Here is a 13,812-nt window from a genome sequence, read left to right on the forward strand (position 1 = left end):
AACTACCGAGTAAGACTAACAGGTTGTGTTTCCTTGTGTTCTGTTTTGTGTTTTGCAGGTTTGTAGTGCAAGAAAGTAAAAAGACACGAGGATATACGAGTTCCCAGGATCAATGTGATCCTGGTACGTTTCGGTGAACCTGAAACCGGTTCACAAAGAGTTTCTGAGTAGCAATTACAACTTGAACAAACTCACCCTAAGCTCACGTCTCTCACCTTACAAAGAACCAGACCCCAAGAAAGAACAAGAACAATGAAGAAGACAAAAGTCTCTCTCACCCTCTCAAGGTTTCTCTCTCTAATCTCCTAGTCCTTTTCTCTGTAATGTAACGCCAAATGCTTCTCTGCTTTATTCCCTCTGTTCCTCACTCCTTTAATAGCCCTTTATCGTTGTCTTGCAGGGTGATACAAGACAAACCTGTACGGTTCACACATCAAGCGTGTTCCCGACCAATGCGACAGTGTCCTTGTCCTTAGCAGACCAAGCTAGGCCTAAACAACATTTACCGGTCCAACCCTTTAGCGTAAGCCCATCTGTCTGATCTAAATCAGCAAAACGACACATACATGCATATTATTAAGTTTTATGCATATGAACTTTTTTTGGTTTTATGGACTTTATCATCAATACTTTAATATCTTTATCTTAAACCTTCCAAATTACTTCTCAGATTTGGCAAACGACTTAAATTCTCCTTTGTATGGAAGCAACCAACTCATTTGGCTAGTCTACCTAATAGTAATACCAATTACAATTTTTAAAACTCTTGTTTTTAATGCATATTTTTATATACTAATATTTCTCATATTTGTTTGTATATACACATTCTATGTACACTACTAGTCAAATACGTCATTAATGTCTCTATGTGAAGAGGCCGTTGACACAAATTTGGTCAATTTCTTTGGATTCTTCCAACTACTAAAATTCGGCAATTATGGAGGATTCTTAATTATTCTAAGGATAAATATATCAAAAGGGAAAATGATAAGGATATTGTTAAGATTTTCTTCGATTATTTTTTATGTACTTATTTTATGTAATGATATACTCAGCTTGTGGGAAGGAAGGAGCCATGTGAGCCAAAAACTATACATTCTTTGTTAAATTTGATAACATGTATAAAAATTCTCCATTATTACACAAGATAATTTAATATATAAATAAGTAAGAATGTAATCATTACAAAAGTATTTTATTTGTAATATCTACAACTACAAAGGGAGCTTTCTAATGAGGTGATCATTGAGTCTCAATTAAAACTGAAAATGCAAAAGATTTTTATTGTACTATTCGATTTACATCTAATTATATTATAATACTGTATAGTGATGAAAAGTATACATATGCCACCAAGGCACCAACCAAATTTAAGTGCCGGTGGAAAAGTTTAACCAAGGCCGGTTAATGAGATCCATTATAATCTAGCTTCAGTAGTTATACTTATAATCAATTACCACATGAAAAATGATCTTACAATGCTAATCTAAATGATTCGCTAATCAATTTTGTTGAGTGTTATGATTCGGCGTGTGAATAATGTTTTATGAGAAACTTAACTCAATCGGTAGGAGATATAAAAAAACATCATTTTCTCAAAACACTGTAATTATCTCCAAAACATGCATGTTACATTGAAGAAACGAACTTATACTAGCCGCGGGGGTAATAGTGCTTCATAAATTGGAATGGAGTGATGGACGACGTAATATTAGCAAGCTGACGTGGACTCATAGTCAAAGGTTAGCTTATGATATTATGTTGCATGGAGATAACAAATATATAAGACTAAGCTTAAGTGTCTCAAGAAGGGTTTTTAGCAGTTTAAAATATTTTACTAGAGCAAGTTACCTTTGGTTTTTAAGCTATTGCAAACAAGATACTAGTGCGGTTGTTTGATTCCTTGGTGAGTAATAGTATGATCAGTTGTGATTTGTAGTACAATATTTAGCAAGTACTAGAAAACGCGATAGATCAAGAGATTTGGTTATATTACGAATTCTTATAGACTGTTTAAAACATATAATGATATAAATGTACTTGAAAAGAAAATATATATGTGCAATCACATCGTCCGTTGTACATCACTAAGTTCCAATAGTTATAAAATAATGGAATATAATATTAACTTTTCCATTTAGAGTTCATTTTATAAATCTAGAAAAAAAAAAACTTTGCTACGGAACATTCATCGAAAGTAGTATAAAACGAACAACGCCATAAAGGACAGAAATGCTATAAAAATCAAGATATAACAAAGTTACAACAAATTGACCCCAAAAAAATTGTATTAGCTGTCAAAAAGAAGAAGAAAAAACGAATTGATGATTATTCTAAAAAAACAAAAAAAATTGCAAATTGGTTTGACATGGTTACACTGCCTGGTTAGGTAGAGTCGGCAGCCGAGTTGAAGTGGGCGAAAACTGAACCCCCACCTGGGCTCACCATCTAATCCACGTGGTTGTATACTTGTCAGCATGGTTGTATACTTGTCAGCATGCATTGCCACGCCTTTTTTTGTTTTTATCAAACTTGATTACTAGTAACTTTTTCAAAATGCTTGGTTTCAAATGGAAAACGACTAAATCATAAGTGAAGAAAACGAATTAGACCGGAGAGAAAATAAAGAAATAGAGAATTTATGATCTTGGTTTGTTTAAAGGCCTGACTTGAACGTCAAAGTATCCTCAAAAAGAACACCACAATAGTAATATCAATTGATTCTTTTGTTCATTTATGTAAATTCAGTTTGTTTTCCTAGTTACTAATAACTCTAATACAAATTAATTGTGGACTTGTTGTTTGGTTGACACAGGAGACAGCGGTTACGGCAACGGCTATGTTTACATTTTTAACCGTTAAATTGAAATAATGTTTAAAAATGTTAGACGGAGACGTAGCGTCATGATGTAGATACCTACAGCAAGCAAACAAACAAACTATCTTCGATTGCCGCAAGCAGCAAAATTAAATTTTTACTGGCCCTATGTCTATGTATCTACATCACAAGTAGTTTTCACAATCCAGTTTTCTTCTCTATAGCCATATACAAGCTCATGGGTGAATTTGGATGATGTATAGCATTATCACTGGACCATATATGACCAGAAGAATTTGGATGATATAAAATGTCATTATGATTGGTCCATTGTGCCCAGTTGATTACCCCCTTTCACATCATTAGAATTTTAAAACTATATCTTTGTAATAATATTCAAAGCAAAATTTATCAGTAAGTACAATCACAATATATACCATAAAGCAATTATATTATATTATCACCAACTAATTAATACTAATATAACGGGCATATGATTATGAGATACTCTAATCAAAGTCCCATCACAAGCTTTGGAAGAAAAGAATCGAATGATTCCATAAGAAAAAAAAAGCTTAAGACAATAATATAAACTATTTCGCATTTTTAGCGAAAGCATATGATTAAATGGGAAACCTATATATAAAATTATTACACACACTTATTGAAGAACTTTTGTGTTTATTATATTGATTAATAACTAACCTTAGAACGCGCAAATCACAAGCTCACATGCTGCTTCCTCTTAGTTCGTCCATTATATAAACAGACCCACGCCACTTCTTCCTCCAAACACATTCCAAAACATCTCACTCCTCAATCTACAAACAAACCAAACAAAACAAAACTTCACTACCTATACTTCGATCAAAATCACCCAAAACCTTATCCTATTTTTACTACATATAATCTTGATTTGTTCAAATTCACCCCTTAAAAATGGAGAACATGTTTAGGCTCATGGGAAGTGAAGATTTCTCAGACAGAAGACGTTGCATTTGGGTTAACGGTCCGGTAATCGTCGGAGCCGGGCCATCGGGTCTTGCCACAGCCGCTTGCCTCCGCGAGCAAGATGTTCCATTTGTGGTATTGGAGAGAGCAGATTGCATTGCTTCACTATGGCAGAAACGTACTTACGACAGAATCAAACTTCACTTACCAAAGAAAGTTTGTCAATTACCTAAAATGCCTTTCCCGGAAGACTACCCGGAATATCCAACAAAACGACAGTTCATCGATTACCTTGAGTCCTACGCAAACAAATTCGAAATTACTCCTCAGTTCAACGAATGTGTTCAGTCCGCTCGATACGACGAGACCAGTGGTCTTTGGCGCATCAAGACATCATCCTCGTCTTCCTCGGGGTCGGAGATGGAATACATCTGCCGGTGGCTAGTGGTGGCGACGGGAGAAAACGCGGAGAAAGTTGTACCAGAGATCGACGGGCTCAAAACAGAGTTCGACGGCGAGGTGATCCACTCGTGTGAGTACAAATCCGGAGAGAAATACAGAGGAAAGAGTGTTCTTGTCGTCGGATGTGGAAACTCAGGCATGGAAGTCTCGCTTGATCTCGCAAATCACAATGCTAATGCCTCCATGGTTGTTCGTAGCTCAGTTCACGTGTTACCAAGAGAGGTTCTTGGCAAATCAAGTTTCGAAATCTCGATGATGTTGATGAAGTGGTTTCCTCTATGGCTAGTAGACAAGATTCTACTCATTCTCGCATGGCTGATTTTGGGAAACTTGACAAAGTACGGGCTAAAAAGGCCTAAGATGGGCCCGATGGAGCTCAAGGTTGTCACAGGGAAGACTCCAGTTCTTGACATTGGAGCTATGGAGAAAATCAAATCCGGTGAAGTAGAGATCGTTCCCGGAATCAGACGGTTTACTCGTAGCCAAGTGGAGCTTGTAGACGGTCAGAGATTAGATCTTGATGTTGTGGTACTCGCCACGGGTTACCGTAGCAACGTACCTTCATGGCTCCAAGAAAATGATATGTTTTCGAAAAACGGGTTCCCAAAATCGCCGTTTCCAAACGCATGGAAAGGGAAATCGGGACTTTACGCGGCCGGATTCACAAGGAAAGGATTAGCCGGAGCATCAGCAGACGCCGTTAACATCGCTCAAGACATTGGAAACGTGTGGAGAGAAGAGACCAAACGACAGAAAATGAGAACACGAGTGGGTCACCGCAGATGCATCTCAGTTGCTTAGGCCTCAAGTTAGGGCTGGCTTATACCATCATTAACTTTATTCTAAAGGGTTGGGGTAAGAAAAAGAAAAAAAAAGAAAAAAAAAAAAACAGAGTGTTCAATTTATTATTTCATTTTTTTTTGTAAACAAAAAGTATACAGACAGATAGATATAAGAGAGCCCTCTCCTGAAGACCCAACGGTGTCGTTTTTGAAGGCTGCATGGGCGTTTTGTATAACTAGGATGATGTGGCGTTTCTCTTCATTATTATTTCTTTTTTTCCTCTTCTGTTTTTCAATTTTTATCTTTGTAATGGTTTTATGAAAGATAATAATAATAAATTATTTATATTCATAAAAGTTTTTCTCTTTTTATACTTTTTTTACAGCAACAGTTTCACTTGACCAAATCGAGAAACAAAACTAATTAAATTTGTCTTACTTGAGTTTCGTTTGTAATTCTTATCAAATCTGCCACATTGTTAAAAACTTTTCTAATCTGCTATATTCATTAAACATGGCAGTATAGGCTATTACTACATTGCCCTCCGACTTACGTTACTTCGATGGCGGCAAAAGGAAAGAGAACGGGTGCGTGATGAGTTAGTGTGACACGGTTAGAGATAAGCGCGTGACTTTACGCGGTTCCTCGACCACGTGGTGGAGAATTATGTGGACAAAAAATCTCTTTTAGTATCGCTATTGTGGATGATAATAATTATGGACGACAACAAATACGTGGACTTTACGTAATCTTGTAATCTTATCAGAAGTTGTCTCCGAAACATACAATATAGACAAGTACCCCATCTTAATGTATAACTTGTCCGAGACAACAATTTAGTAGTACTTATATTTGGTGGACAAAGATTAACCAATGTATGCATTACTAATATACCCTCGAAATTGGCTCGATGAAATGTCACATATTGGTGTGTAATTGGTTAGCTGTTATTGAGCGGCCTTATTAGCGACTGACAAAACGTATAGTTAATGCTAAAAGGTTGAATAATGGGTAGTTTGTTGGATAATTTGAAGAGCATCCAAGTCTAAAAAAATCTGTGGAGACGAGTAGATTTTAAGGAGACAACCGACGTGAGTTTTTGTATGGTTGTGGTGGACAAAAGTTCTGTGGAGAAGTTATAGGTGTTGTCCTCCAAAGCAAACATAGAAGGTATAGTCGTCCGCCATTAATGTCGGTGGTTGGGGATCTAAAGAAGTTTCTGTCATAAAATATCATGGGTATTTAAGTGTGTAATTTTAAATTTTTTTCTTCTTTTTTTGGTTTGGCAGGACGTAGGGTTTATGAAAGAAATGAAAGAAACAGTGGGTGTCCTTTGCGGCGAATGGGTATGTTGTGAAAACGGAGAATGAAAATTTATTCCTGCCCACGGAGAAATGGGAAGATGTGTTTCATATGGAATTGACACATGTTTCCGAGAGTTTGAAACAGCCATCAAAACTGTTTTTCGTTTAACCAAGGAGTGTAGCGTGGTTATGACCTTTTGTGATTCAGGTGAGACGGCGCCATTAAGTATTGGGAAAATGCCCCCTGTTTTAGTCAGCAACGATGTGGAGTTGGTGCTGTTGAAAAGGAGAATAAGTCAATTTCTTAGGATGAGGTTGTACATCACAGTTAAGGAAGTTTTGGAGGCTGTTGGGTGCGGGGTGGAAGAAGAACCCCTCTCCGATGATGTCCTCTTGGCGTATGTGGAGGGATTAGAAGGATAGGACAAAGGTGAAAGAGTTGATGGTGTTGTTAATGGACAAGAAGGGCAGAACTCGCAACATAAAGAACAACAAATTGAGTCTTCTATGATGGACGACTATATGTCTACATTGTTGTCTTCTACGCCGACTATAATGGAGAACGATGGCAGACAAATCAGGGATTGTCCAAACAGGCCAACGAGTGATAGGAATGTATGTTCTTTGGGGTCAGTGGACAACCGTTCCACTCTGAGTAATACTGTCATAGATTTAAGCGTTGACAGTACTGCTGGCCCACATGCATCACAAGCCGAGTTGTCAACAGAAGACAACCTGGTTGAAGTGGAAGTTTGGTCGTCGAATACAGTTAACACTGATGAAGATATTAGGGATGCAGAGGGTTCTGTTTCCATTTCTAAGGATGAGCCTGATTACAATTTTGACGAGTGGAGTGAGAGAATTAATAACGATTATCCTATTGATTGGGATCCTTACTTAATAACAGATACAATTGAGGGTGTTGTGCATCACCAAGGAGAGTCGACAATGAGCTTGGGTGATGAATTAGATGTGTTTGGGCAGGGTGTGAGCAATGACCCCGACGATGAAGAATAACCAAGAACAGTTAGCCAGGTTAGCATTGGGGATGAGGAGTTTGAGAGAGCTAGATCTGCAATCCTTGACGTTCATGACCCCTTGTTGTTGGAAGATGCACCACCTTTTCATGATAATGTGAAAGGTGCGCCAAGACAAGAGAGAAACATGGACCTAAAAAAAGCTGAAAATTCAATTTATATAGGTCGAATATTTGAGAGCAAGGCAGCTCTACGACAAGCGCTGTGTGTATATGCCATGAAAAGGCTATTTAAATTCAGAATTGGGAAGTCTGACAAAGGCAGAGTTATTGCAACATGCGTGGACAAGAACTGTGGTTGGCGAGTATATGCAACCAACCACCCGAATTCTCAGAATGTGGAAATCAAAACTGTAACTTTGAAACACACCTCTGATGTTTCGTCCAAGTCTAAATATGGGGTTAAGGCGACAACCAAGATTTTTTCTGAACTCTTGCAAGCAAAATTTGCAAACGGGAAGAGAGGTACACGAGCTTGTGAGCTACCTGAGATGGTGCTGTCAGAGCTGAACGTAACAATTTCCTATATAAAAGCATGGAACACAAAGGAATTGACCATGAATGCTGCCCGTGGGAATGAAGAGGAAGGTTATCATTTTTTGGCAACATACCTGCATTTGGTTGAGTCGACGAATCCTCGGACGATCTACGATATTCAGACATGCGTGGATAAAAAAGGGAATACCAAGTTTAAATACTTATTTTTTGTGTTTAGTGCCTCCATCAGTGGATTTAAGTATTTGAGAAAAGTTATTGTAATCGATGGGACAACCATGAAAGGTAAATACAAAGGATGTCTAGTGGCGGCCAGTGGCCAAGATGGGAATATGCATATCTTCCCACTCGCTTTTGGAGTAGTCGAAGTCTAGAATGACAGTGGTTGGGTATGGTTTTTTAAACATTTACAACAGTTTGTCCCCGATGAGGAAGATTTGGTTTTTGTGTCAGACATGCATGCATCCATTTACTCTGCACTGAGCAAGGTATATCCACTGGCACACCATGTAGCATGTAAAAAAAATAGATTATTTTCCCGTCTCTAATTCATTTCGGAATTTTTTATGAAAAAGTCCACCTATTTAGGAATGTGAAGCATAAATTCCACTGTGGTGGTCTTGCTAATATGGTTTCAAAAGCTGTGAGGGCCTACACAATCGGTGATTTCGAGTACTGGTGGAAAGAAATTGAGAATCTCAAGCCAGCTTGTGCGGCATATCTTAGAGACATTGGTCTATCCCATTGGACACTATCACACTTCTATAGTAATCGGTACAATGTAATGAGTAGCAACATCTCTAAGTCCCTAAATGCAGCAATGGTTAGGGCGGTGGATTATCCTATCGTGTCGATGGTATAATTCATTAGGGCTATGCTGATGCGGTGGTTTTGGTGTAGGAGGACAAAAGCTGGTAAAACGAAAACAAGATGTACACCAGAAATAGAGGAGATGATGATAGACCACTTAGAAGATTTGGTGGATTGTGCTGTTTTATCTGCCAGTGATTGGATATACCAAGTTAACGATGGAATTGGGTGTGTGTTCACTGTCGATATGGAGAATAAAACCTGTACGTGCAGGATGTTTGACGTTCTCAAGATCCCATGTTGTCACGCTTTGGCAGCCACACAAGTGCGGGGAGTCGATAAGTACTCACTAGTCGATGCTAGTTACTTTGTTGCTCCTTGGTTGAGTAAGTAAAAGGGTATAATTATGTCAGTCCCTAATGAGAAAGACACCGATGTCCCTGAAACATGTACGGAGGTTGATGTGAACCCACCAAACACAAAGCGAGGTGGTGGGAGACCACGTAAAAGAAGGATTCCATCTCAGGGGGAACTACACCACGAAAGATGCTAGTATTTACATGTTGGTGTAACGTTTATATTTTCACGCTTTGGCAGCTGACATTTTAGTTTTGCATCGCAGGGAAAGCAGAAAGGAAAGCAGAAGAAAATCCGCAAGTGTGGACGCTGTTTCAAAGTCGGCCACAACAGGAAGATATGCTCCACTCTAATTTAATAGGGTTAAGTTGATGGTTGACTCTAATTTGAAGGGGTTCGGTACGTGGTTGGATGTGAGTTTCGAAATAACAATGTATTTTGAGGGGTATTTGCTACTATCTACACTGTTGTGTGTTTTTTGCGTTGTGGGAGTCGGTAAAATATTTATGTGTATGGGTCAATATTTTCATGTCATACTGTCTGACCTATTCGACTTATGTTTTTTTGCTTTGGTGTTTCAATCTAATCAAATTATTACAGTTAAATATGTTTTAAAATTATCAACTCAAACTTACTGGCAATTTCAATAGACTATCACTAGGGTGGTGGACAAATTATTGGTATCTTAGGACAGACAACTTATCTGTATGGTAAGTAGTGTACCTCTCAATTGATAGACAACTTAGTATAATGGACAACCCTAAATAATAAGATGGACCACGTATATAGCATGTTGTATAAGGAATATATGGATAATACGGATTGAGGATTGAATAAGGAAAAGACTGAATGGTATTTTTCAAAATAAAATAATAATAGTTACAATTACATGGACAACTTAATGGTATATTCATTTGTCTACCACTCGTTTGATGGACAATTTATTGGTATATTAAGATGTCTACCCCTATATTGGTTTTCAGATTAAGATAATTATCTTATGACGGACAACAAATCCGTATAGTAAATAGTCTACCACTCAACTGATAGACGACTTAGAAGATTCGGACAACCGGCAATAATAAGATGGACAACCCGTAATAAGTAAATAGACAACATTCATAATGGATAACATACATACGACAGAAAGTTTGTTATGATGGACAAAAACGTAGAAATAGTTTAAAAGGGAGAAAAAACACCAACTTAGAGAAGACCTGTCAGACATGGACAACTGCAACAAATCAAACTATGGACTACTTGAACGCATAATAAAGGCTAGCAACCAAGAGAAAGAGGAGAAACCCAATGGCAACCCCGATGAGAACATGAAACGTACTGTTTCTTCCTAAGGCTAACCCGGAATAGTTAGACCCTTGGTTTTCGATGGTCCCCCTCACTTCATCCAGTAGCTTCGTGTAGCCATCAACCGTGGGATGGATTTGATGCCTCAATTCCCTCATTTCTTGATCCAAGAATTTGACTTCAGCCCACATCATCGACGGTTCGATGGTGTCGCCATCAAGTCCTAGAGTGAGGTACGATATTCGGTTCTTTGTTGAAGAATCTTCATGTGGAGGTCGTGAATTTCGTCTAACACGGCTTTTTCCCAGGACTTGACAAGATGCAGCCCACCGTCCTCTGCAACATAGAAAACATTATTTTAGCACAGTTTATTAGATCTACTTTTTATAAAATATTGTTTGGAGCTTACGTAGTTATTTTCACACTTGTAGAATAAGCGGCTGTTGCCATGATTGGTGTCTGGTTCCAGAATCATCGCACCACCACAGGTACACTTCTTAGGGATCCCAAATTTTCCGTGACGTCGGTCGCGGGAATTGATTGACGAGGCAGATTAGGCAGATGAGGATGAGGGTTGGCTGTAGCTATAACGCCCCATTATCGGGAAAACTTGTTTGTTGTTGATTCTCTTCGTTTTCGGCGAGAAGAGGATTAGGTTAAAAATGTAGGTGATATCGGTTTTAACCAACAATATAAATAAATAAATGATAGATCATTATTAACCAGTTCTGGCAATATGCAAGGTTTTTGACATTTGATTTAAGCAACAATGCAAACAAGTAGGATGATGGGGCCCATATAATATTATTAAAAACGTAGACAATATCAATGTTTAAACGATGGACATGTGACAATGTCATTTGAGTTCAAGTAGAAAAAAGTAGACAATATATGGACAAAAATAACGAATTTAAAGTACAACATTAATCAAATTAAACTTAGCTAGTCGAGACCCATTGACTATGGGATTAGGAACAACTCTTTAAACCTCCGACATCGCCACCAAGTGTAGCATGGAGGGCACCTGTTGGACGGTGAGCAACTATCGCAAACGTTAGATACGGATGGTATTTTCCTCTCCAAATTTAGCAGTGCTTTAGGTCGACTCTGCTCACTTTGTCCACCAACCGTGATCATATCATAAAAAACCATTTGGGCGACGACATCTAAGGCAAGCTCATCAGAGAATGAACTCCTAAACTTTTTCATGAGGGTAATACCCTCATCGGTCTCGTCGGCACATAACATCAAAAGCATTAGTGTAAAGGTCATGGAGGACGATGGATGGACTTTGCCGAAGAGAAAGCTCCACTTATAAGACAGCAAGGCAATGGCTTCTCGGTAGTTACCAAATCTTACTATAAATCTAATGCCCTCTAAATACATTGAAGTTGGGTTTTTTGCCTTAATGGTTCGCTCAAAGAAAGGGCGAAATAGAGATCCCAGGTTGATTACCATAGGGTTCTCGTCTATAAGGGGTATTGATGCTTCCCTCAATACGTAATTGTTAAACGCTATATGCATGTCGTCGGGTCCTGAAGCAATAAGTAGACCAAGGTGCTGGAAACCTGCCTTTCCTAGGAGGCTAACAATGTATATAACTAGATGTTGTGGGAAGGATTGAAGGTTTATCATTGTTGAAGTGTACAATCCGATAACATGGTAACTAGTTAATATAAGAGAAACATACATGACAAAGGTTCAATAACTTTCAGCACTATAAATGACAAGTTGGTTGGGAGGTGGTCTGTTAGTGTGGGGCATCGTTTAATAACTTCAAACCTAACCAAGTACTAAGATGTGAAGGTTTATCATTATTATTTTTAAAACTCAATTGGTAAGAAATCCATGGAGTTTGAACATAGAAACGTTCATGATGTCATTACTATTTCTTGTAAGGATCTTTCTTGTATTGTAATTAACATAAGAGGCGAAGAAAGTAATAAAAGGGAAATTAAGACAAAGGTTTTCAAATTAAAAGTTAGATGAAATAGATTTAAGGGACAGGAAGACTAAGCTCGAAGACAACAAAAGGGAAATTTAGACTAAAGTTTTCAAATCAAAATTACATGAAATACATTGATGGCTACCAGCCACGAATGCTAAGCACAAATTCATCGTACACATCTAGGGCAAATCGCATCCACATCTCATCCACAATGTCCTCTGTCATTCCATCTAAACCCAATCCTTACCGTTAGAGGTCCACAGTCTCTTGTGCGGTCGTTTTGGTAAACGTCAACAAGCCTGTCAAAGGTAAACACCTTAGGTATGGCAAAGGTAATTAACTTCTCGTCCACAAAGCTCCTAATAGCGAGAGAGAGCATATCGACTATCGGTTTCATGTGGCGAGGAACCTTTCTCGAATCATTCTTCACAATTAGGGGGTCAAGGATAGAGACATGACCCAACCTCAAATCTATGGCGGCAGCAACCCAGTGTCCCTTTCCCCAATTCAAGGGGACGTAAACTGTGTTGACATCTCTCAACCAAGCCAATCTCGTCGACCAACTGGGAACTACTCCTCTAACATAGGTCTTGATAACGCTGTTCCATACAAAACCAGTCTTGTTTTTAGTCTTCTAGTAACGAACGTAATCATTAGCCAGTGTTTGTAAAAACCAGGTATCCAGCACGACAACTCTTGACTGCAGGAAAGACTCACCCAATCTTCTCCACAATATGGTTAGCATGGCTTCAAGATGCTGAAAGAAAATAGTTATACATATGTGCATATCGAAGAAGATGACATGTTATAACATAAATGACAAAGGATATATTTACCGGACTATCAACCCAGTTTTGCGGTCTATATATGCATTCAAAAAAATTGTTCTTCACCCTATGCCCATCTATGATGTATTCCCTGAAAACATAACATCCATTTTTAAAAAATAAGAATAAATGTGAGTACCAACAAATATGGTTGGAGAGTAAACTAAAGTAAACTTACTTTTCCGATAAGATGCTAGCTTTGCTAGGAATTTCTTCTTAATATCATCCCTTACGGTCCGGAAGGGAATGTAGACATGAGCTTCCGATTCGGGTTCAGGTGCCTTCTCATTTTTGGATACTGAAGAAAAACCAAACCTTCTAGGCTTCGTCCTAGCTCTTTTGGCGGGAAGAGGGGTAAAATCTTGAGATGAAGGAGAAGGCTTTCGTTTCTGTACCTGTGAGGTCCAATATCAAACATGACGACTTCAGATACGGCCAATAAATCTATATAATATGCCCTAGAAAATTGTTACTACCTTGCGAGTCGGAATGGTGTCTACTACGTGGTCTCGTCGGAGGAGTTTATCGTGGGAACTCCATCACCTTCAGTGCGTTCCGTACCTTCTCCATCATCCCCTTGTCCCTCTTCATCTTCTCCATCATCCCCTTGTCCTTCTTCATCTTCTCCATCATCCCCTTGTCCTTCTTTATCTTCTCCATCATCCCCTTCTCCTTCTTCATCTTCTCCATCATCCCTTTCTCCTTCTTCATCTTCT

At 38.5% G+C, this 13,812-nt stretch overlaps 1 protein-coding gene and 1 pseudogene across 1 annotated transcript; both read left to right on the forward strand.

Moving 5' to 3' along the window:
- Nucleotides 1-3,613: 3,613 nt before the first annotated feature.
- Nucleotides 3,614-5,370, forward strand: LOC104725065 (putative indole-3-pyruvate monooxygenase YUCCA5). Its single transcript, XM_010443665.3, has one exon. The coding sequence runs from the start codon at nt 3,758-3,760 to the stop codon at nt 5,030-5,032; it is 1,275 nt and encodes a 424-aa protein (XP_010441967.1). The 5' UTR covers nt 3,614-3,757; the 3' UTR covers nt 5,033-5,370.
- Nucleotides 5,371-7,482: 2,112 nt separating this feature from the next.
- Nucleotides 7,483-9,212, forward strand: LOC104728612 (uncharacterized; annotated as a pseudogene).
- The last annotated feature ends 4,600 nt before the right edge of the window (nt 9,213-13,812 follow it).

The sequence above is a fragment of the Camelina sativa genome, chromosome 11 (assembly GCF_030686135.1).
Source record: "Camelina sativa cultivar CO46 ecotype springtype chromosome 11, ASM3068613v1".
NCBI classification, from domain to species: domain Eukaryota; kingdom Viridiplantae; phylum Streptophyta; class Magnoliopsida; order Brassicales; family Brassicaceae; genus Camelina; species Camelina sativa.